We start from the raw sequence: 22503 nt of genomic DNA on the forward strand, positions 1-22503 counted from the left end.
ATATATAACTTATGTGTGTGCATACATAGTTTATACAGTTGACACATAGAAGGCGAGATAATAATAGCATTTCTTCTTCATATGAATTTTAAGCGGTTTGAAGCAAATAGGAAAATAGAAAATAGGAGAAAACCGAAAGACGCAAGTTCAGTATTTCGATTTTCAACTGCAACCAGAATAATTCTTCAAAGCAAATAATTCAAAACGTTTCTGGGATGGTATTTATTTCTACGGGTACGAGGTAGTTGAATGTCTTGCATAATTTTCTCAAATGTCGGAATAATAATGCTCGTCTGGTAAAAAAAACTTTACCCATTTTATGTATTCAAATTGCCCATTTTAGGAAGTTATTCGAGTTGTCAAAAAAATGGGTATTTTTTTGTTTCTAACAATGAGTACTTTTTATCCATTTCACAACTACTCGATGAGGTAATGCCATTGGGTATATTGATCTTAATAATAGGTGAAAAATCCTTAAGAATTATTTCAAGTGAGTTAACCTGTAAGGTAACTAGGATCGTAGCGGAACCTGCAAATTATTGGCGTGCATCGAAGTCCGTGACGGAAACGGAACATTTCGGCAATGCTCCGAAAACAACGGCCGTTTAGACTACTGAGGATGTTGCAAATATGCGCCAGTTCGGCATTTTTTGAGCAGCCAAAAGATCCGGCCATAAAAAAATATCCAGTTGGCGGTTTTGTTTTGTTTAGCAGTTTTAAAATGGGACGTCTATCTGCCGCTTATAAGGAGATTATAATGTGAAATGAATGCTATTTTATGTTTGTGTTTTGAAATTCAGAAATAATTCTATTGACAGTATTTTTCATTCTGGCGCGATTTTCATGAATTTTTTGCGCATTTTATTGTAACTGTTCTGCGAAAAATAATGGGTAAAACATACCCAGGTTGACGTACAAGGTCTGTACTCATTTGTGGGTACAAACTCTTCACCCATTTCATGGGTTATTTCACTTTTATTGAAAATGCGTAGTTTTCTACGCATTAATGGGTACTTTATTTTATCAGTGTGTAGGAACAGTTTTTACTCAAAAGTGACATAATCATTGGTACGTGTGCTAAGACAAGCGAAAAAACGTAGCAAAACAAAAACGAGAATGAGTGATTCCAATATTCCATAGAGTTCCTTGAATCTCGCGGTTTTGATTCCGGCAAACATTTAAAAATTCAATTTATGGACCGTGAACGGTCTCAGCCGTCAAGTAATTGACACAGCAAAGAAAAAAAAATCAATTTTCTTATTAATTATTAGGAAACAAAATGTTGAAGACAGTGAAGATTCTGCTAAAGCAACGTGTACTTTATTCAACAACACCCAGAGCAACAGCTACTAGACAAGCACCAATAATTACCTGCAAACGGGCCAAATACAATTTGTTCACATCGGATTATCCTGCTGGCGCTAATGGTAATCTGAAGTTCGGTGATCTTGAACTAGCCTCGAATGGATGGCGTCATCATAAGTCGGCAGGCGATTTCTTCACCGTACATCCCATTCAGCGACCGTTTGAGGCTCACGCTTTAAGTGATGTACCATTTCAGCAGTTGGGCATTCGGAACGAGCTGGTTATGAATTTGAAGAAACGACACGCTTTGTTTCCTACCGTCTATCAAGCAGAAGGTATATCAGCGGTTCTTAATGGAGAACATATTCTCTTGGCTGCAGAAACAGGATGTGGTAAAACTTACACTTATGTCGTTCCCATACTCGAACAAATCATGCAGAGAAAGCTGCATGGCAGACAGAAACATTTGAATTCTCCGTTGGTTTTGATCTTGACTCCTGGGAGAGAATTGGCACAACAAATAGGACGAGTGATTGAGGAGTTAACCGAAGGAACGGGTATTAGTTCGAGAATTTTGCTCGGCGGTCGTACCAAGCAACAGATGTTAAATCCGCATTTCGAGGAAGTCGATATTCTGGTTTCCAGTTTTGGAGTAATCAGTAAACTTGTGACCAGTGGCATCTACAAAACGGATGAGGTTCGATGGGTGGTGTTAGACGAAGCGGATACTCTATTGGACGATAGTTTCAATTCGAAATTACTTCATTTTATGAAACGATTTCCGTTTCACAAGAACCATTTGCAAGACCTTGGCGATAACATTCAAGGAACACAATTGATTTTAGCTGCGGCTACGATGCCTTCTAACATGGCGGAACTGCTTGGTCAATTGGTTAATGTGGAAACTATGGAAGAAGTTGTTAGCCCCAATCTGCACAGATTATTATCCCATGTTTCGCAACGTTTTCTTCGAGTAAAAAAATCTTACAAACCGAACCTACTACTGGACCTGGTTCGAAAAGATATTAAGCGACAGCGGCCCGTAATAATATTTAGCAACAAAACGCCAGCTTGTGATTTCGTGTCCATCCACCTGAACGAAGCTAAAGTGCCTTGCGTCAACCTTAACGGAGATATGCTTCTCAAGCTACGGTTGGGTCAGTTCGAAAAGTTCCAACAGGGAGAATTTAACGTTCTCTCCACAACGGATGTGGCCAGTCGCGGTTTGGATACAACCCGAGCCGCTCACGTTATCAACTTTGATTTCCCCCTGTATGCCGCGGACTACATCCATCGTGTCGGGCGAATCGGACGCATTGGAAGCCGGGGCGACTGCTTAGTAACAAACTTGGTTTCGAGTCAGGCCGAAATCGGTGCGGTACAACGTGTAGAACATTCAGCTAGAACCGACAGTCCACTGGCCAACGTGGATGCAAACGTGAAAGGTATCATTCGAAGAAGGATCAAGCGTAGTTTAGGGATTGTATAGTGTTGGGGTGAATGGAATGTTTTAATAAATATTATATGAATAAGAAACAGTTTTGTATTCTGTTTGAACAAAATGATCGATGAAGATGACCGCCATGTCAATTAAAAGGTGAATTCAGATCACTGAATATAAAGGGCTAGACAATTTAGAAATGGGTACTTCTAAATACGTGTATTGTTTTAACTGTTGCCACAATAGAATAACTTTCTAATGATTGTATTAGTGTAGCGCCTCCTAGCTGCAATAGAAGACGACTAGACTTGACCAAAGCGCACCTGGACCATAATTGAACTTAATGAAGTATACAATTGAGGCATTCCCTTTTATATACTTCCGAATAAATAATCTCATTCGTCACAGAACACTGATTTTTTTTTGCCACAGGAACAGATATTTTGCCAAATCATAATTTTTCACGAACTTATCGTCGCAAGCAGGAGATTCGAGGAATTGGAGCCCTGGGAAGTGAGACATATTAATCGAGTTTCGTCAACACCTGGCCGTACAGACCGTGGACAACAGTTCTGACCACTGTTTATTAATTGAGGTTGCGGTACGGATGTTCACTTGCTTGGTAACATTTGTTACCTTCTCGGAGATGGATTCGCCGAATTATCATTCAGTTTTTTTACCAAATCATGCTGCCCATATTAACTTCAACAGCAATTTCTTGTAGTTTTTAATCTCTCGAACCACAGTACGTTTTGGGTAATCCAGCAGTTTTGTCAGTTGGGTTTTGGAGATAGGCTAAGAGGCCGCCCCAGTTTTTTCCTTATGCCAGTTCCAGTTTGTCGTAGCTCAATTCCTCCAGCGTTTTGATATGGTATGTCGATCGCAGGAATGCAGGAACGAAAATCTTGGCTTTCAGTATAAGAGCGTACATATAGTTAATTTATTGTCCACCATGTCAGCAGTCAATGTCCGGCATCTTGCCGTCCTGCTTTGCATCTGGTTTTTGGCCGATAAAAGAAACGAACTCCGAGTAGTGTCCTGGCGAAAATTTTGTGTTAGTTTGGAATGGTAGTAAGTTTGGTGTCAGTTACTGACGTGTGGAGTACAAAACATTCAAATTTTATTTCTCTAAGTTAAGTGTTGTCCCCTTATGCGCAAATTGGTACGGTCGGTTCCTTATATTCGTGAGCGACCCGGAGCTTCTGTGCTTTGCTAACCGAGACATCACTCTGCACCATTGCAGTCACTTTAAGCATTTGTGTATGAACTTTTTAGATTTAACGTCTAACTGGCGCCAATTTGGTGTTCGTTTGAATATATCGTCTGACTGGCAGCAAGTTGATGTCAGTTCCTGACAAGTGGAACATGAAAAATTCAAATCCAACTTTTACATTTTTCCGAATGCGGAATAAGACCGTATAAGTGATGCTGTCACAAAACCGCCCTTAGCTATTCCAGAATAAATTACCTCACTTTTTATTTGGTTTGGCTCTCGTTCTTATAATAGATTCGATGCGACTTTCCGGTACCAATAGGATAAAACGGAATGCATATTCTAGACATTTATATACTTTTATTAGCATTGAAACAAATATCAACTAAAGAACAATCATTTAGGCATAACAACTAAGTTGTGATATATATTTCTTACGTTCCCACTATTTCCCAAATGCATAATCTTGCCAACTTGGCCAACCAGCAAAACATAAATGCGTTAAATTGAATGATGAACTTTTACATGTAACAACTCACAACAATCCGATTACAAAGGTAGAAAACTGGCACACTCCTTACTGCAGCATTGAACCCCTCACGCATCGAAAATGAGTTTACACACCATGCCACTTTACTTGGTAGGGGAGAACTCCGTCGGAGTCAATATGCGGCAGTGCATTTCGCGAATCAGCGGAACAGTGTAAGCAACACACTCATCCCATCCTGGTGATCTCCAAGCCGATTCCCGCGTTTCTTTGCGCGAAAGTAGATCTTTGTAACCTGTGCGAAAGGGGAAATGTGATGTAGTCTCAATACCAATTCAACTATATGACGCATTACTTACACCAGATATGATGCACGTTGTATAAACGACCGATCTGTGAGAAGAATCCCGCAAAAGCTTCATCGTTATTCTGGCGGTAGTTGATCGCCCGAGCCCAATTATTACCCCATTCGATCATGGTACCGGGCTTCAAACGATACGAGCGAATTTCGTAAATATTTTTATCCTTTCTCAGTGCTAGCTGAGGCCAATAGCTGAATGCAAGTAGATACTGCAGATGACGTGAGCGTAAGTATGTTCCTCTCTCCTGAGTTAACTTAACGTAGTCCTGAAAATAGAAACAAATGAAATTACATACTTACTGTCTGCCGATATGTTTGTAATAACTTACCGGATCATTGTAGAGAGTTTTCTTGCCCTGATCAACCATTTCAAACCCGCCAGTATAGCGCCACAAATGTAAACATTGATCCAAATCACCAACATCGACACTCCAGGAACCAATCAGCTCGATTGTTAGGTGCTTCTTGGACGATACAATTTCCACCGATTTCTTGCTGCGATAATAAAACAGGAAAATATACACAATACTGACGAAACTAATTCTTTTACTTTTTAGCTCGTGCGATTGGGTAGCATTTTCCCAAAAACATCTCCAGAATCTAAATCCCATAGCCAAATATTTCAGAAAGAACTAAAAACAAAAAAAAAACTATTTTCCTGGATACATCTGATGCCATATAATCCTGTTATATGCATAAAAAGGAACAATTTCTGATGTGTTAATAATTTTATCGGTTTATGTGCCCATCAAATTAATTGGAGATTTGCCCTTCTTTCAAACATGAGCTGTTCTTTCAAGATTTTGAACTTTGTTCGCCTCCTCTTCCCTTTCTGAAAATAAGTTGCGAAACGATGACTGAGACAACAGTTCTTAAATATAATCGTGAACATCGAAACTTTTCTATCAGACATAAAAGAAACATTTATGGACCAAACATATCAACACAAAATAAAGCAAAAAAATCCCAAGTGATATGTGCATCAATTGCAATCAAGCATCGCAGCACACTACCATTATTTATGCCTTTCTCTCATACCAATATGAGTGCTGAAACTGATAAGATTTGGATTTAATATCAAGCACAAAAATAACGTCGCTGTCAAACGTAGACTTTTATCGGTATTGGTAGTAAACAGTCAAAATGTGAATTATACTCACTAGTTATCCAGATACTGCTTCACCGAATCCGGTCGGATGTTGTGCGTGTGCAATTCGTAAATGATCTCCTTGTCACTCAACATCCTGCTGTGGGACTCTTTTGTCGGTTCAATTTTTCGAACCAGCAGTTTGCTGAGCCAAGATTCCGAAGAACCATCTCGTGCCAGCACAGAGCTCGTCGCAAATGTCCTTTTCGAGGTGCATCAGTAACCGGGAAGAAAAACAAATCCGTTAATTTGATACCTACATCTTGTATCAGGAAATATTTTTTCGGAATTACGCATCAACAGATTAAATAGAGCAAAGATATTACCTAACCGGCAGATGGAGTGCCGTTCCAAATCGTAGCGAGACGGTCATTGCGGTTTTTATTTAAATTCTTTGTCCACTAATGTTGGCCCCTGATAAGAACGACGACCAGTTGCGCTATCGAGATTGGACGAAGATTAGAAAGAGAACTCAAGCTGAGAAATAAATGCAACAATAACAGCTACAGATTTAATCGAATATTTTATAGCGATTTACTACTAAACCTCAGGTCACGAATGACGAATGAAGGAGATGATCAAAAGGATCAAAATGAAAACAGCTGCCAGATGATTTTTGACGTTTAACGTACACAACTCACAAATTTTAGGGATGTCGTCAAAAACTTTTTCAAAGTGATCCCAGTAAACGAAAAGGCGATTAGGCAGATTAAAATAGATGCTGGTATAACGGCACGAGTGGTTTTAAGGCTAGTTTACAATTCGGAAAACGTATCAGGGGGGTTCCCGCGACGGGAAATGAGTATACACAAAATGACAGTTTTCATGAAGTGTAAATCCAACAGCGGGAAACATCACGGAATTTTAAAACTCCACACAGAAATCCGGCCAGGAACAATTCAACACATATTGTTTCCGACGGTGAAAATTGTATTTTTATTAGGTATAAAATTCGGTGCTATTTTGATACTGTTCTTGTTTTTCAAAAGCAGCAGAACCTTTGATTTGATAGTTTGGAGAGATCTCGGTGGAAAATTTTCCCTGATCATATCCCGTGACCAATTTCCCGAACTGTAAACTAGCCTTTACACCAACCGACGAGGGAACGACACTGATTGGTTGAAGAAATGAACTTATAATAAAATTCTGATTGGATTGATAAAGATTGGCATTGGGTAGTTCGGAATGGGTTCGAATTTCCAACATTATTTCTTTATATTTTTGTTTGAAATGGCCGAGGATGGTTTGAAATGTGTCATGAAAAAAATCAAAACAAAACATTGCCCGCAGGAACAAATCAAAACAAAAACATAAATTTTGTTGCCAGAATTACAGAAAGATTTAAAAAGAGTATGCAGAGTAGCCCGTTACAAAAAAATAGGGATCTTTGGGGGTACGCGGGTTACGGCATTTTCTGATACAGATTATTACTGTGAATTAATATTTCAATCCTTTTTTTTATTCCTAAGACCGAAAATCGAGGGGCAAGAACTAGAAGGTTTGAGTGGGTATTGAAAATACCTACGTATTTTGAATATAATTAAAGTAAATAATGAAAGTATTTAAAACTACTTCTGTTGTACTTAATAAGGTATTTGAAGTACATATTGGTGGTAATTGAAATATTTTGTGCATTTAAAGTACAAAGGCGCTGTACTTAAAATCTTGCCTGTAATTAATGTACAATGAATTTGACACTAGGGGTAGATCACTCTAAGAATGTATAACAAATTTGCATCAAATTGAAAAAAAATGCATTTAATTTCCATTTTTGCATCAGCTTTGCACTGCCTCGCAGAAAAGTTTGTTTAACAAACGTCTTACGCTGATCCACTTTGTTCGGCGTTTTGTTAAATGTAGGGCTAGTTTTTCTGTAGGGTTTTGACGTCTTGCACGCAACGCAAAATACATTATGAATTTCTATTTTGATGGAAATAAATGCATTTAATTTCGCTGATTTTTAAAAATGCATCACAAGTGATCTGCCCCTAGATTTGACACGCATTTTTTAAAAATATTTGTGGTACTTAAACTAATTAAGTACTACTTTTGGCACTGCGTCATATTGAAGATTTAGTGCTTTCCGCTCGCCGTTACTATTGAAAAAAGCATTTTTTAGTTTGTTTCATTTTAGGAAATTAACACATCCAAACTAGAGTACTCTAGTTAGAGTGTGGCCATGAGGAAGAAGACACATGACGTATCCAAAGGAGCATGAAATTTGGCATATACACAATAGAAATAGGTCAAATGTCATACGCGTTTGGATACGTCATCTGACTTCTTCTTCCTCATGGCCACACTCTAACTAGAGTTCTCTAATCCAAACCCATGATACTAGTACGACGTTATAGGTTACCTCATCAGATCTACTATATTTTGCAAATGAAGATCCTTGTTGGTCGGTATTCTAGCAAAATTGGATTGAGATTGGAAGGTGTCGGTTCTCATGGTAAAAAGGGACAAGTCTGTCTTTGCCGGGAGACATGTTAGTGACTTGAGTGATTTGTAGTAATGCTGCCTAAACTCGACTCCTACCAGAAGAAGACAAAAGATTAGTACGTAAGATTTTAAGTCTGTTTCTAGTTTTCCGATCTGTATATATTTTACATCCTTGCTCTCTCTCTTGAATATTATGGCTCTAAATTTTCATAACATTCCCTAATCAGTAATCTCTAGCTAATTGAATGTCGTTAAAAAGTAAAAAAAAGAAAGTGAAGTGAAGTACTCAGAAATCCGAACCGGTTCCGAAATGGTTTGACTGGGTAGAGGTAAATACACCGACGAATCGACATGACAGAGGCATTCGAAAAGTGTCCCATACAAAATAACGATTGTTGTTAAATGAAGCAATCACTGCTGTCAAACTACGACAGATCGCTCCGCCATGTTTGTATTAGATAAGGGCTTTTCGACAAGTACACTGATAAAATAAAGTACCCATTATTGCGTAGAAAACTACGCATTTTCAATACAAGTGGAATAAACCATGACATGGGTAAAGAGTTTGTACCTACACTGAAAAAAATCCAAACGTTAATTCTATTTGCTTCCATCCGCTTAAAATTCATATGAAGAAGACATGCTATTGTTATCACGCGCACACATACCTTCTATGTGTCAACTGTATAAACTATGTAGGCACACACATAAGTTATATGTGCATATTGTTATAGAATGGGGTTTTATGTGCCTAATAGCTATGAAATGAGAATGTAAGATTAATATTTCTTGTAAATACACACATTAGGTTTATGTACCAGCAAATAGTGTCTATATGCCTCCGTTAATTGCAAAAATCTATGTGTAAAATCAATAGGCATAACGTTTACTTTTTTTTGAGTGTAGGGGCAGATCACTTGTGATGCATTTTTAAAAATCAACAAAATTAAATGCATTTATTTCCATCAAAATAGAAATTCGTATTGTATTTTGCGTTGCATGCAATGTATTTTGCGTTGCGTGTAAGACGACAAAACCCTGCAAAAAATTAGCCCTACATTCAACAAAACGTCGAACAAAGTGAATCAGCGTAGGACGTTTGTTAAACAAACTTTTCTGCGATGGAGTGCAAAGTTGATGCAAAAATGGAAATTAAATGCATTTTTTCTAATTTGATGCAAATTTGTTATGCATTTCTAGAGGGATCTGCCCCTAGGTTTGTACCCATAAATGAGTACAGACCTTGTACCACAGACTAACAGACATAACACTCAAAAACAAAGCTTCGCCCGCTTTAACGGTCATTTTAAATATATTTGTAGTTGGGACTGTGGCCACATTTAAAATTATGGCGCCACTGACATATGAACAAGCATATGGGGGATAGACCACTAGTGAAAAATTGTTCCCAATCCTGAGGGGTAACCCACCAGTAAAAAAGTGTTTGGGACTGTGGATAAAAGGTGGAGCTAGTGTTCTGGGAAAATTGTCGGATCGATGTTTTTTGAGGGAATTCCCTCATAGTGTTATGTCTGATAGTCTGTGCTTGTACGTCAACCTGGGTATGTTTTACCCATTATTTTCGCAAAATAGTTATAACACAATGCGTAAAAAATAACCATTCATGAAAATCGCGCCAGAGTGAAAAATACTGTCCGTAGAATTATTTCTGAATTTAAAAACAGAAGCAAAAAATAACATTCATTTCACATTATAATCTACTTATAAACACAGAGAACAGACGTCCATCTTCAGCATTCAATTTGTGAAAAATCTCTAACGGTTTCCAAGGTAGTTGGGATATCCAAACCAGGTGCGCTACTGTCATGTTTTTTTGTGGATGAGTTCGACAGAATTGACAGCGGTTATTTCTCTACCCAGTCAAACTAGTCTGGAACCGGTTCGGATTTCCAGCATGAATTCCAGCTCAAATGCATCAACCGATATAGTCGGAATCGATTCCCGAATAGAAATGTACAGTAATAAAACCATGAATTTCACTGTGACAGTACAGTAATTTTACAATAATTTACAGTAAGTTTAAGTGTTATACTACAATACAAAAACAATTAACTTTAATGTTTTTACAGTAACTTTCAAAGTAAAATAGACTTTTACAGTAAAAAAGGGGGGTGGTTATGTATCTTAACATTAAAAAAAATCGATTTTTCTCCATACATTTTTTTCTCGAAAATAGTAAAATTTAATGTGAATTTTCTGTATCAGTTTTTTTTTCTGAACAGTAAAATTCATTGTTACATGAAATTTTATTGTAAATCTACTGTGAGAACTTTGTATCGAACAATGTTAAAACAGTAATAAGTATAATATTTATTGTTTTATGATTGTTTGTAGGGTAAATGCTATTGTAAAATTCTATCCGGGTTGTTTTCTTTGAGCAAGATTCCAATGACTTGAGGAAAATAATTAAACAGAAGAGCTAATTAATCATATATTTAGAAATAGACCGATTAGGATTATAACTAAATTGGCAAAAGAGCGTGCTTCGGCTGTCTGAGAACTGAACTACGCGATTGCGACAGCGGAAATCACTTAGTGTTAAATGAACCATTACAGTTTTTTGCAGCCCTGAGAACTGGAGAGATATAAAGATATCATTATCGAAACTAATAAAAAACAGAACATTACGCGATTCAATATCAGGAAATGTATTCTTAACAGAACAGTACTTGGTTTAATAAGAATATAACAAATTCAAACAGTAATCAAATAAATTATTTCTTAAAAATCTAGAATATTATTTGTTTTATTTTTGTATGTTGACCGTCTTTTGTGGGAGAATGTGGGTGAATGGAGAACAGTGAGTTTAGTTATATAAACTATGCAAACTAGGCTCGATGGAACTATCCAAGTCAGTCTTGGATATCACATACATTTGGAGTAATATCAGATGTTGCTTCATGCTGTTCTCAACCACTATTCACTATTCAGGATTTCGAACCGGTTCCGGAATGGATTTGACGGATAGTTGGGATAGGTTGGTGTGGCGGCGCTAGTGTTTATCGTATATTAATTCAAATGTTTACACACGTTTTTTAAATTTTTTTGTTCGATCATGGATGTCTGTTATCTGTGGTATTTCCATTTAAATCTTTACACAGGTTTTTGTGAGAAGTTTTTCGAGCTTATATGTCTGTTCTCAGTGGCTTTACATCATACACAGCAGATTCTTCTCTCTGATAGACTTAATAGAATCTCCTACGTAGTCCAAAATATGAAAAAGTTTAACATTGGTATTGATTGGGTCTCGGTTTCCAGTTGAAACTTTATTTGTGGAAAATATTTTTATAACCATCATAACACCGCGATTATATTTCGAAGAAATATATGAGCCAAATAGTTTCAAATAGTTGTAACCTTAGAATAATAGCAAATAAAACTAAATTTCTTACGCGTTTTATTGATATGTTGGCACTGGTAAGTTTTTTTCTGAGAATAAAATGAAATTTTTATTCTAAGCCAAGACCTACTTGCGAGTGAAAATAACTGCATCACTTTGCTAGTTCATGAGCTGAATCATAGGTGTCGCATGACTGATTTTAGTTTCACCACAACCCAGTTACCAAATTTCTGGCAGAGACAGCTCTGCTAGATTTGTGCAAGTCTTGGTTTGGCAGCCCTGTCAGATTTCTGCGCGCATCTTGTCGGGTTAGTTGAGCTAGGGCGAACTTGGTTTCGCTCGCGTTTTCTGGCAAATTTTGACAGGAACCGAGCAAAACCTTGGCACAACTCGGACATACACTGTGTAAAGATCCTGGCAATTCCTACCTGGTAGAATTTAGCACAAATCGAGCAAAACATCTGACAAAAATTTGGCAGGAAGCGTACAGAGATCTTGGCCGTACATTACTGCCTGGATTCTGGATAAAAGCGAGCAGCATCGGTTGGTTTAACCGCTTCTGTCAGAAACGGTTGTTGCATTTGAGCGAATTCTTCGCCAGAATTCTCGCACAAATCGCGCAAAATACTCGCAGAAACTCTGCCAGCATCAATTTCGCTTTGCCCAACTTTTGCTAACTTTCTGCTTGCCACGGTGACTGGGAATTTGCTAATATGATGGTTGTTTTACTTTGTTGTTTTAAAATAAACATTACATAGTTTCACAAAAAGCTTACTTACAGAAAGCACCCGTTCTTTCGTTTGACACCGAAACATTCAGTCGAACTCGTTATTTTATTGCGAATTAATGAGATCTAGACTAATTTTTTTTATATTGTTGGGTTAGGTTGGTTGTTTTGGATACGAAAAATGTTTATCTAGAAATAGGATTTATCAGTGGATAACCTCGACTGTCACCAACTGCCAGAGTGTAAAAAATTGACATCGCTGCATGAACTTGAAAGAAAACGAAATTCAATTCACGCCCGATGCGATGAATGAAATTTTTGATTCGTTTCCATCGTCATTCGTTCTTCCGACGCAGCGCTTTCAGGTACGGACATGTTCAGTTTCAGAAACAAAGTGAATTTTATTTTTATGCTAGCTCTGAGAGGCATTAGTGATAAAAAGTGCACCAGATATAAATTACGCAGTTCGTAGGGGCAGATCACTCTAAGAATGTATAACAAATTTGCATCAAATTGAAAAAATGCATTTAATTTCCATTTTTGCATCAGCTTTGCACTGCCTCGCAGAAAAGTTTGTTTAACAAACGTCCTACGCTGATCCACTTTGTTCGACGTTTTGTTAAATGTAGGGCCAGTTTTTCTGTAGGGTTTTGACGTCTTACAAGCAACGCAAACAATATTGCACGCAACGCAAAATACATTATGAATTTCTATTTTGATTTAGCTGATTTTTAAAAATTAAAAATTTAAATTTAAAAATTTAGCTGATTTTTAAAAATGCATCACAAGTGATCTGCCCCTAGCGCAGTTCACTTATGCTCGAAAATGTAGATGCTAACTTCTTCCTTCAAACTGTCGACATAATAACAAATGAATGCTTTGGTTGGTGAATGAATTTATATTTCCTCTGCACTCAAGCATTCGATTCGGCATGAAATTTCAGTCAGTGGGAAAGTAAATGAATGAGGGAGGCGTTGAATCTGAATGTCGGTTTCGGTAAATACAGGTAGAAATAGGTAACTGATTTTGAAATTTCGGAACACAGCCAACTGCACTCTTTAATTCAGTGATTTCAGCCCACTATCGAGATTTCAATCTCTGAATTTCATTTTAGTATGAACTGAAAGCGTAAGAACGAATTCTTAGTGATGTATATATTTTTCAGAGGTAGGAAACATATGTTCTTCAACAATATTACCACAGATAACAGACATTTAGGCTATAATAAAATTTCTTCAAAAACCTGTGTAATCTTTCAAATTCATAAGCGTTGGAAATTCGTGTTTCACTATTGCCATCTATGCAACTCTTTGCTACACGTAGCTTTGACAACTGTACTCCAACTGCATTGCATCGAATACTGCGCCACCTACAACCGTTTGTCAAACTTGTTTCAGACAACTGATTCATTCGAAATTTCAGTAGTGGGTATTTACTCACGTTTTGAATCTAGCCTAAACGTCTGTTATCTGTGATATTATATTTTTCATTCGAAGAAATAACATTTAACCACTGAGAACTGACATGCAAGTAAAGTTTTCAACTTGTGTAAGAAATAAAACTGTCGACATGACAACTACAAGTAGCAACTTGCCATTGGCCGGCGCTTCGATCGGCCAGCAATCGCTACACGTGACTTGTGTGCAAACTTGGATACAATGGTGACTCACGCATGCGATGGTGATTTTCAACGTATTTTCATTTAAATGTTTACACAGGTTTTTCGGGAAAGTTTGTTCCAGCTTATATGTCTGTTCTCTGTGATTTAACTTCAATGCGTTTTTAAAGATGAAAAACATCATCATTGCACTCTCGCGCCGTCTGGTGGTCGACATCCAGAGTTATGTCGCGAATAAAAACCAGTCAGAATTCCGGTTCATTTCCGGGTGAACTTTACTGGGTAATATATACCCCACTGAGAAGGCCAAGAACTTGTTTCAAAATCGTCCGACACAGCTCCATCGTTGGACGTCTGTTGAACGGTTTGTTGGACATCGCCCGACGTTGGTCCCACGAGCGTCCTCCATTGGACGATTTTGAGGCCTCATTTTCTTATGCGGGGATTTAATGAATGTGAGGCAACATTAGTGAGCAGTGAGCAAAAGTGGTGTGTTGTTCGATGAGGCTGGGAGAACTACTAGAAATTTTGCAGTCTCGTTCGTTCGTTGTGCGTGTGCGAAAATTAAAGTGAAAAACGCTGGAAAAGCTACGTAAAAGTTATTCGTGGTGGTCACTACCTGGCCAATTGAGTTTGTCTTCCGCCGGGCTTTCCGAGTTGGTTTGAGTTCCGGCCCGAGCAGAACGGTCCAACTAGTGAAAATGTCTGGCGATTGACTGCCCCACCGAAGGCAAGGTCTGTTGCTGCAATTGTACGAATCTCTGCTCGTATGTGTGGGATAAAAACGTAGAACAGTGCTCTTATTTTTACGTCTACTGATTTGCCCATCTGGAATGGGTGCGTGAGATAATAAATTTCATCACAAGGAAAAAAGTTCGATAGGCGGAAGGTTGATTGGAAATTCGTTAATCTAGCTTAATCACCAGGAACGATCCTCTGGTGTTCAGTAATCACGGCCATCGTCTATTGTGAGTGTGAGTTGGACCCTGTTCACTCCTTTTTTGCCCTCGGAACGGTGTGAAGTTGTATGTATTTAATATATTTTTTGTGTGCAATCGCCATTTTGTGTTCCGACGAACAAGTGAACGAACGAACGAAAGGGAAGAAAGTTTTCTGCGGTGACCGTGGCCAACCGTGTCCGAAGGCAGACTTCGCCAAGGGTTCGCTTAGGGACAACCGTTCGAACGGATCAAAAACTTGCTAGAGGAGACAAGTTCCTAGACGCACTGCTGGTCACGGATCGTGTTATGTACTATTATCACATAGCGGAAAGCACAAAACGTCATCTTCAGGGGCGCTCCCCGAAATTTGATGGGGCAAGAAGTTTTTCTTCGTCAACAGTGGCGGACTACTTCCGGTCGGAGAGTACCCGAAGAAGACTGGTAAGCATGATTCGCTTCATGTTAATTGCTGACAGCGAAATTAATAGCACGAAGGGAATTTTCCGACACAAATCTACCGCAAACAAGAAAAAACGATTGATTGGTGGGTGGACGTTTGGGTGGGGGGATGCAGAACCTGTCCAGTTCAAAATTTGCACCTATTAGGACGTCTGAACTATTGGCATGTATACGTTTGATAATATCAGACTATTTTACTATTCGTTTGCTTTGTTCAGACAAATTAAACGGGTTGCATTTAAAGATAGGAATTCTATGTAAAGTATAATGCATGTCTCATCGAAAATGTCTTTTCCTTGTTTTATTCAGTGATGGTAATTTCCCTGGCCTGATTAACAGTGCATTTTATTGTTTACAGTGACAAAAACAAGTTCTATCGAGAAAACTATTTGCCTTCTATTTATTTTGCAACAAACATAAAACCATTAAATTAAAAGTTTATATAGTGCGCATACACCCTTTTTAATTTTAATTTTTTTTTCTATACATACTGTTAGTGTTCGGCCACAACAGTGATTTGAATCAATTGTAATTATAATTTTGTTTCAGATTTTATTGAATGAAATGTCTTAGTATAAAAGAAATTTGCTTGGGTTCGTAAAATTTACATGGTTGAAACGAACGAAATTGAATTATCAGGTAACATTTGCCAAGTTAAGTCTAATTATTGCTCGTTTTTATAAATTTTTGTAGCAAGAAAACTGCTCAGAGCAGGTGGGAGGACCATGCTACTAGACCGACTCCGGAATGCCTAGGTCTAGTTTTCCGTTTTGATTACCGGAGCATGTCCAGGTCTAGTTTTCCGTTTTGATTAACTCTTATCATTAATTTTCTGAAAATTGCCAACAAAATGAAAATAAAAATATGCAAAAATTAAAAGCATCTCTTTTTGAATGTTGCGATGGAAGAAATGATTGTTTATTTATAGGGAGCAGAATATTTGAACAGCTTATTAAAAAGAAAGAAAAATATATCGCATTTTGTCGGTATCCTCATTTTGTTAGTCCAAAATGCACTGTGTGGCTTGCATTTGATTGCGAAATAAAGAAATTTGCCTCAGAAATAAATATATACCAATACTTCCGACATTCTGCCAATTTTCTTGGCTCTGAAAAATGCATTTTAAGCCATATATCAATTCTTATAACGTAAAAAAGGGGAGTGTCGCGTTTGTAGGCCTTCAGCAACCAAACTACTTTTACCTTCCGGAAGTCGCGCTAGTGCACTGAGTGCGCGCTGCTCTGAAAATCTAGCGAAATCGTTTAAGCGCACCAGCGGCTGCTCGTTCAGTGGGTCATTTGCGCGACTTCCGGATGGTTAACTCATCTAAATGCATTTGCTGGCATGTCTATTTACCACTACGTTAGAAATTCAGCATGCTATGCTGGCCGGGAATGGATGATTCACGTACGTCGGTAAATTAATTGTACCTTAAGGCTCAAGTTACCTAAAGGCTTGGTAGTATGCGTAAGAAAAATTGTGTTCAGCTTTGCCACCAGATTATCCATTTAAACCTTTTCAAAACTCTAAAAGAAGAATATCAGTCGATTTATTAGATCATCACGATTCAATTCATGCAAAATACCTGCTGGAAAAACCATCGGCTTAGCTGGATGGTGCTTTTGAAAAAGTGACTGTGATTTTTTGTCACACTACCACACCGAGCTGGGGTACGCAACACAACTGCGCAATGAAAAAACCACAGACACTTTTTCAAAAGCACCATCCAGCTAAGCCGATGGTTTTTCCAGCAGGTATTTTGCATGAATTGAATCGTGATGATCTAATAAATCGACTAATATTCTTCTTTTAGAGTTTTAAAAAGGTTTAAAAGGATAATCTGGTGGCAAAGCTGAACACAAATTTTCCTACGCACACTACCAAGCGTTCAATTCTAACACATGCTTAAGAAAGGTAACTTGAGCCTTAATTTATCCAATCCGATCTTCCCGCATGAATAGAATCAAATGCACAAATCGAACACCGGAAGTATTACACACTATTCTATCATATACGCCTGTTCTGCATCCATTCCCTGACCCCCATAGACATACGACTAGCACATAACAATTGTACACTAGGACTAAAAAGTACAATTATTATAAATCGACCACTAATAAGTTTCTTGTTATACACCTATTTAATTAATTTGATTAGCTTGTGACCCCCACTGTAAGCCTTATCCAGCAACAATGCCTTTAAACTGTGGAACAATATCTGAAAAAAGCGGCCCACAGCAAATTCAATCTACGTCAACCCGCCGGGCTGCCACACCAGCGCGCACTGATGCACGCAATATGCGTCATGATGTTTACAATACCGTCCAACCCCTCAACCTAGGAGAGGGTCTCCCAAAGCATAATACATATTGATTAGGAATCAACATAGTTCTAAAAGTTTTAGAAATTTAAGGAATTCTACCCTTCTCATGGAATTACAACACAGGAAAGCAAATGATCCGTTTAGCGATCGATTGGGAAGTTTCGCACAAACATTGCATTTTTATAGCTCAAATGCGTACAGATTTGTAAGATGATATATCGGCGAAAAAACATGCGGTTGTACACCAAAACTGACGGAGAACCTACGATCACAAAAGAAGCACTAGTCGCCGTTGAAGCTAAAGTCATGGATATGGTCACTCAAGCGAAACCGTTGTATGGATGTCTCATCATGGACGAAATGGGAATTCGTAAGAAGATTATCTGAAAACACCAGAACAAAGTATTTGAAGGCGTGGTGCAAAACCAAGAAGGGAATATTGATCACTCACCAGCTGCTGGCGAAGCTCTTGTGTTTTTTAATTTGTGATAGGTCTTGAAGACATCGTCATCGACGATGTACTTAAAGCTCTTTATGACGTTGGAATGAACATCCTTTATCTTACATTCGATGGAACGAGAACAAATATCGCTACATACTGCGCTCAAAACGTATTTTAAACATCCAATTGCCGGGTGCAACATTTTTGTCATTTTCGATGTTGTACACATGTGCAAATTAATACGAAATACGCTTTACTCCCAAATGTCTTGCTGGCGTAAAAAAGAAACATATTTTTAAAATTGAATAATGTTTAAAATTTGCAGAATATAAAACTATTTCATTTACATTTTTTGGTGGGGGTAGAAAGGGTAATGGCTGAATGGTCCATGCAGACCACAAAAACGTCATGGGAGAGGATCAGGTGTGGGTTGAGGTACGGTAAAGGAATTTATGTATACTTGACGAATAATTGCGCTGCAGAATGTGGTGAGCAAACGCCTGACATCATCGTGGATGTGTTTGATTCGGTGGACAACAGACCGCAACGCCCAGTTGGCCAGGAAGTCGCCATGAAACTGACGAGACAAGCCAAAGTGCAGGAGGACGAACTGGAACCAGGGCGTGTCACTCCTGCCATCCGCTATGGCGATTATACAGGCATTGGCAGTAGTCAACATATGATGGGCCTAGCCCAGGGGGGTGTCACTCCAGTCATTCGCTATGGAGATATATAGACTTTGACAGTAGCCAACATATGTGGGCCTAGCCGCTTCTACGCCCATGTCGCCCGTGCAATAGCGTTGGGTTGTTTTGATTTTAACAAAAGCAGATGTTAGCTAGGACAAAATGGCTACCTAGCAGGGGCCTGGCCTAGCCGCTTCTAGGTCCATGTCGCCTATGCAATAGCATTGGATTGTTTTGATTTTAACAAAGGCGATGTTAGCTAGGAAAAATGGCCGTCAAGCAGGGGCGTGATTGGAACACAAGCGAGAGTTGCAACAAATGAAAGCGGAACGACAGTGTGAGAGGGAAACGGAAAAAATGATGTAGCAGCTTCTCCTGGAAAGACAACTGCTGTAAAAGAAGATGGTAGTTGAAGAAGAGTTGAATAGGAAGCGAGGTGAATTGTACACGAAATTTCAGCGCAAAAGTGCTTCACAGAAACAAGAGAATGGTGCCGAAGGCGGCCAGATGCAAACGAATGCAGATTTGGAATATGGAGGAGCAACTTCAATTACTCAATCGAGCAAAACAAACCAATTGCCGATACCCGGAGAGCTGTTCCCAAATGTTCCACACCCAACAAGGTACCGCGCCTGGGAAACGTCAACCACAATCGACCTCTGCTCGAAAAGGCTTCGGAGAAACATGCAATGCTAAGAAAAAATCGATCAAATGCCACAGCAGATAAGCCACCTATACCGCCGCTACCGATACCGGAACTCATCTCGGTTCTAACTCCGGGTATGCCATGTCTTCCAAGTTCATACGAAAATCTGACAATACTGCAAGAAGAACCAGAACTGACGAGGAAGGGTCCATTCGCAAAGTTGCCGATATCGGTCGGAAGAGTGGCCTCTGTTCATCAGCATCTTCAACAACGGAAACAGTGTGTGCAACTGGACCAATCTTGAAAATCTAGGAAATATCAAAGGGCAAACGTTGGAGGCAGTGAGGAGCTGATTTCTGTTGCCAGAGTCGGTTCCAAAGGTGATCGAAACTCTCCGGCTTTTTTTACGACAGACCAGAACAACTACTTCATTCCCGGATACAAAAAAGCGATGAAGGCGGACCCGACACGTATTGAAAGTTTCTCCATATTCATTAGTTATGACATGATTGTGCAACAACTGTCTGATCATTTAGTGGCCTCGAGTTTAGTAGACCATCTTGTGAACCCTATGCTCATTGCGGAATTTGTGGAAAAGTTACCCATAGTACAAAACTCGAATGGGTGAGGTACAAGCGCCAACAAGATTTTGTTAATTTGAGCACTCTTTCTGATTTTCTCTCGGAGATCGTTTTAGAAGCAACTGAAGCCACACTCTACACTGAGCCTCAAATCTCGTTCGATCCAGGAACGACAGATAAAAAAACCGAAAGGTAGAGAACATCACGGTTTTCTGAACACACACCACGTTGAGCAGCCGTCGCACCAGCTAGTGGGCCAACAAAAAAATCTCAATCAGTACGATAGTCGTAAACCATGCCGAGGGTGCAACCGCAGAAACCATCGCATTCGCCTTTGTGAGGATTTTCGAAAGCAAACCTGGAATGAGATAATGAAGATTGCGGAAAAGTGGAAACTGTCAAGTGCACGAGCACGGTCAGATTCGTTGTCGGTTCAAAGGGCACTGCAACGTCAGATATTGTAAAGAGCGGCACCATCTTCTCCTTCATCCGCCAAATTCAACCTTCTTATTGTCAACGAACTGCAATGTGCACAATTCGAAACATCATCCTGTAATTTTCCACGTGATTTCGATCATGCTCCACAACGGAAGGCTTGTCCTCGACGTTATCGTCTTTCTGGACGAAGGGTCATCTTATTCCTTAATAGAAAGCAGCGTTGCAAAACAAATTATGCTATATGGCGTGTTGAAGCCGATAGTGGTCAGGTAGACGGCAGGTTGGAACGAGATTCAAGGTGTGTTGACTTATAGATTTCGGCGGAGGATTCCGAAGAGAAGTTTCTGCTGCGAAATGTTCATACGGTTCAACAGCTACAACTTCCGGAGCAGAAGCTGCGATTCGCTGAAACAACGGCCAATACCTAAACGGTACTCCTAGGATACTCATCGGGCTCAAACATTCTGCATCTGCTCGAGTCACACATCGGCAATCCTGCTGAGCCAATTGTAGCTCGTACGCAGCTTGGCTGAACACTATACGGTCCTCAGTGTAGCGACGATACGACGGTCAGATTTGCTGGTCATCACACAGTTGGTGAATCAATGGACCAGGAACTGCAGGAGCTTCTTCGAAAATACTTCACGGTAGAGGAGTCTAGCCTGGCTGTCACGGTGTTACCTGAACCTATCGAGAATATCAGAGCCAGAAAGCTATTAGAGCAACAAATCTCCGGTTTCGGCGAGCGCTTCGAAACGGGATTGTTATGGGAAAATGACAACCCTCAACTGCCAGATAATTACGCGATGGCAGTTAAGCGAATGCAGAGTTGAAGAATCTAGAGCTGCAACAGAACGTGGAGAATCAAACTAGGACTACCAAAACAAAGTTTACGCTCACATCGGTACTGAGAAGGAATTGGTGACAGCAGAACCCGGTATGGTGTGGTATCTTTCCCTAAATGTTGTTCTTGACCTCAAAATACAGGGAAAGGTTCGGCTAGCATGGGACGCTGCGGCATCCGTTTAAGGCAAGTCCCTCAACTCGGAATTAATTAAGGGCCCCGACCTTCTCTCCAGTTTACCATCGGTTCACCACCGTTCGGGGCGACCTGCAAGCCTTTTTGACAGACGGAAAGCTGCCGACTAAAAGAACTCTCTAAAAGGCACTGTTCACTGCTTTTGGAAAGATAATCATCCAAGACCTTTGGAGAAATGGGGATGATACACTGGGTGAAAACTAAGCGAGGAAATGGTTCAAATGGATCGCAATGCTACCAAAAGTTCAAGCTATGGAGATTCCACGTTGTTACTTCCTGGGTATGAAGCCGTCAGATCATCAGAACCTCGATTTGTACGTTTTTGCCGACGCTGGTAAAGAGGCCTATGGTAGTGTTGCGTATTTCCGAATATGGGTAAATGGACACCCAAGAGTTACGCTGGTGTTGGCTAAGTCTAAGGTCGCATCTTTTCAATACATGTCTATTCCTAGAATCGAACTACTCGCTGAAAGATTGTGGCTGTGAAGGCTTCCTTCAGTGAAGCTAAAACGGCTCGTGATCCCCATCGACTCTGCAACGATACTTTCCTCGATTCGCTCCGACCACACGAAGTAAAAACAATTTGTGGCCTACGGCAGAGGAGAAATATTAAGCCTTACGAGTCCTACCGAATGGTGCTGGGTTGCATCAAAGAACAACATGGCAGACGTGTTGACGAAGTAAGGTAAAAATGGACCACCCTTAAACACCGACGGCGAGTAGGTACGAGGCCCGGATATTCTGTACTAATCATCGGATCGTTTCCATACATTGACTCCCCATAATGTACCGTTCCCCAGAAAGACATTGCTCAGAAAGTGCCATTCCCTAGAAAGCCATTATCCAG

At 39.5% G+C, this 22503-nt stretch overlaps 3 protein-coding genes across 3 annotated transcripts in view; 2 read left to right on the forward strand and 1 right to left on the reverse strand.

Moving 5' to 3' along the window:
* The first annotated feature begins 1124 nt into the window (after positions 1–1124).
* LOC131684547 (probable ATP-dependent RNA helicase DDX28) lies at positions 1125–2841 on the forward strand. The gene has a single exon (XM_058967531.1). The coding sequence runs from the start codon at positions 1280–1282 to the stop codon at positions 2792–2794; it is 1515 nt and encodes a 504-aa protein (XP_058823514.1). The 5' UTR covers positions 1125–1279; the 3' UTR covers positions 2795–2841.
* Positions 2842–4297: 1456 nt separating this feature from the next.
* On the reverse strand, positions 4298–6539 carry LOC131684548 (protein NipSnap). The gene is made up of 5 exons (XM_058967532.1): positions 6281–6539; positions 5968–6156; positions 5137–5302; positions 4806–5073; positions 4298–4741 (listed from the first exon to the last, which is right to left on the reverse strand). The coding sequence occupies exons 1-5, from the start codon at positions 6325–6327 to the stop codon at positions 4593–4595; spliced, it is 819 nt and encodes a 272-aa protein (XP_058823515.1). The 5' UTR covers positions 6328–6539; the 3' UTR covers positions 4298–4592.
* Positions 6540–14608: 8069 nt separating this feature from the next.
* Positions 14609–22503, forward strand: part of LOC131684549 (serine/threonine-protein kinase Tao) — a 30904-nt gene continuing 23009 nt past the window's right edge. The window contains exon 1 of the mRNA XM_058967533.1: positions 14609–15484. The gene's annotated coding sequence lies outside the window, so the exon portion shown is untranslated. The remainder of the gene's footprint in view (positions 15485–22503) is intronic.

The sequence above is a fragment of the Topomyia yanbarensis genome, chromosome 2 (genome assembly GCF_030247195.1).
Source record: "Topomyia yanbarensis strain Yona2022 chromosome 2, ASM3024719v1, whole genome shotgun sequence".
Lineage (NCBI taxonomy): Eukaryota > Metazoa > Arthropoda > Insecta > Diptera > Culicidae > Topomyia > Topomyia yanbarensis.

Excerpts from the sequence above, each read along its gene's own strand:
- LOC131684548 (XM_058967532.1), bottom strand. The coding sequence starts at position 6,327 with ATGACCGTCTCGCTACGATTTGGAACGGCACTCCATCTGCCGGTTAG. Across the intron at positions 5,303-5,967 it reads AAGCAGTATCTGGATAACTA|CAAGAAATCGGTGGAAATTG; the intron begins GTGAGTATAATT and ends TTATTATCGCAG. Across the intron at positions 5,074-5,136 it reads AAACTCTCTACAATGATCCG|GACTACGTTAAGTTAACTCA; the intron begins GTAAGTTATTAC and ends TTCTATTTTCAG.
- LOC131684547 (XM_058967531.1), top strand. The coding sequence starts at position 1,280 with ATGTTGAAGACAGTGAAGATTCTGCTAAAGCAACGTGTACTTTATTCA.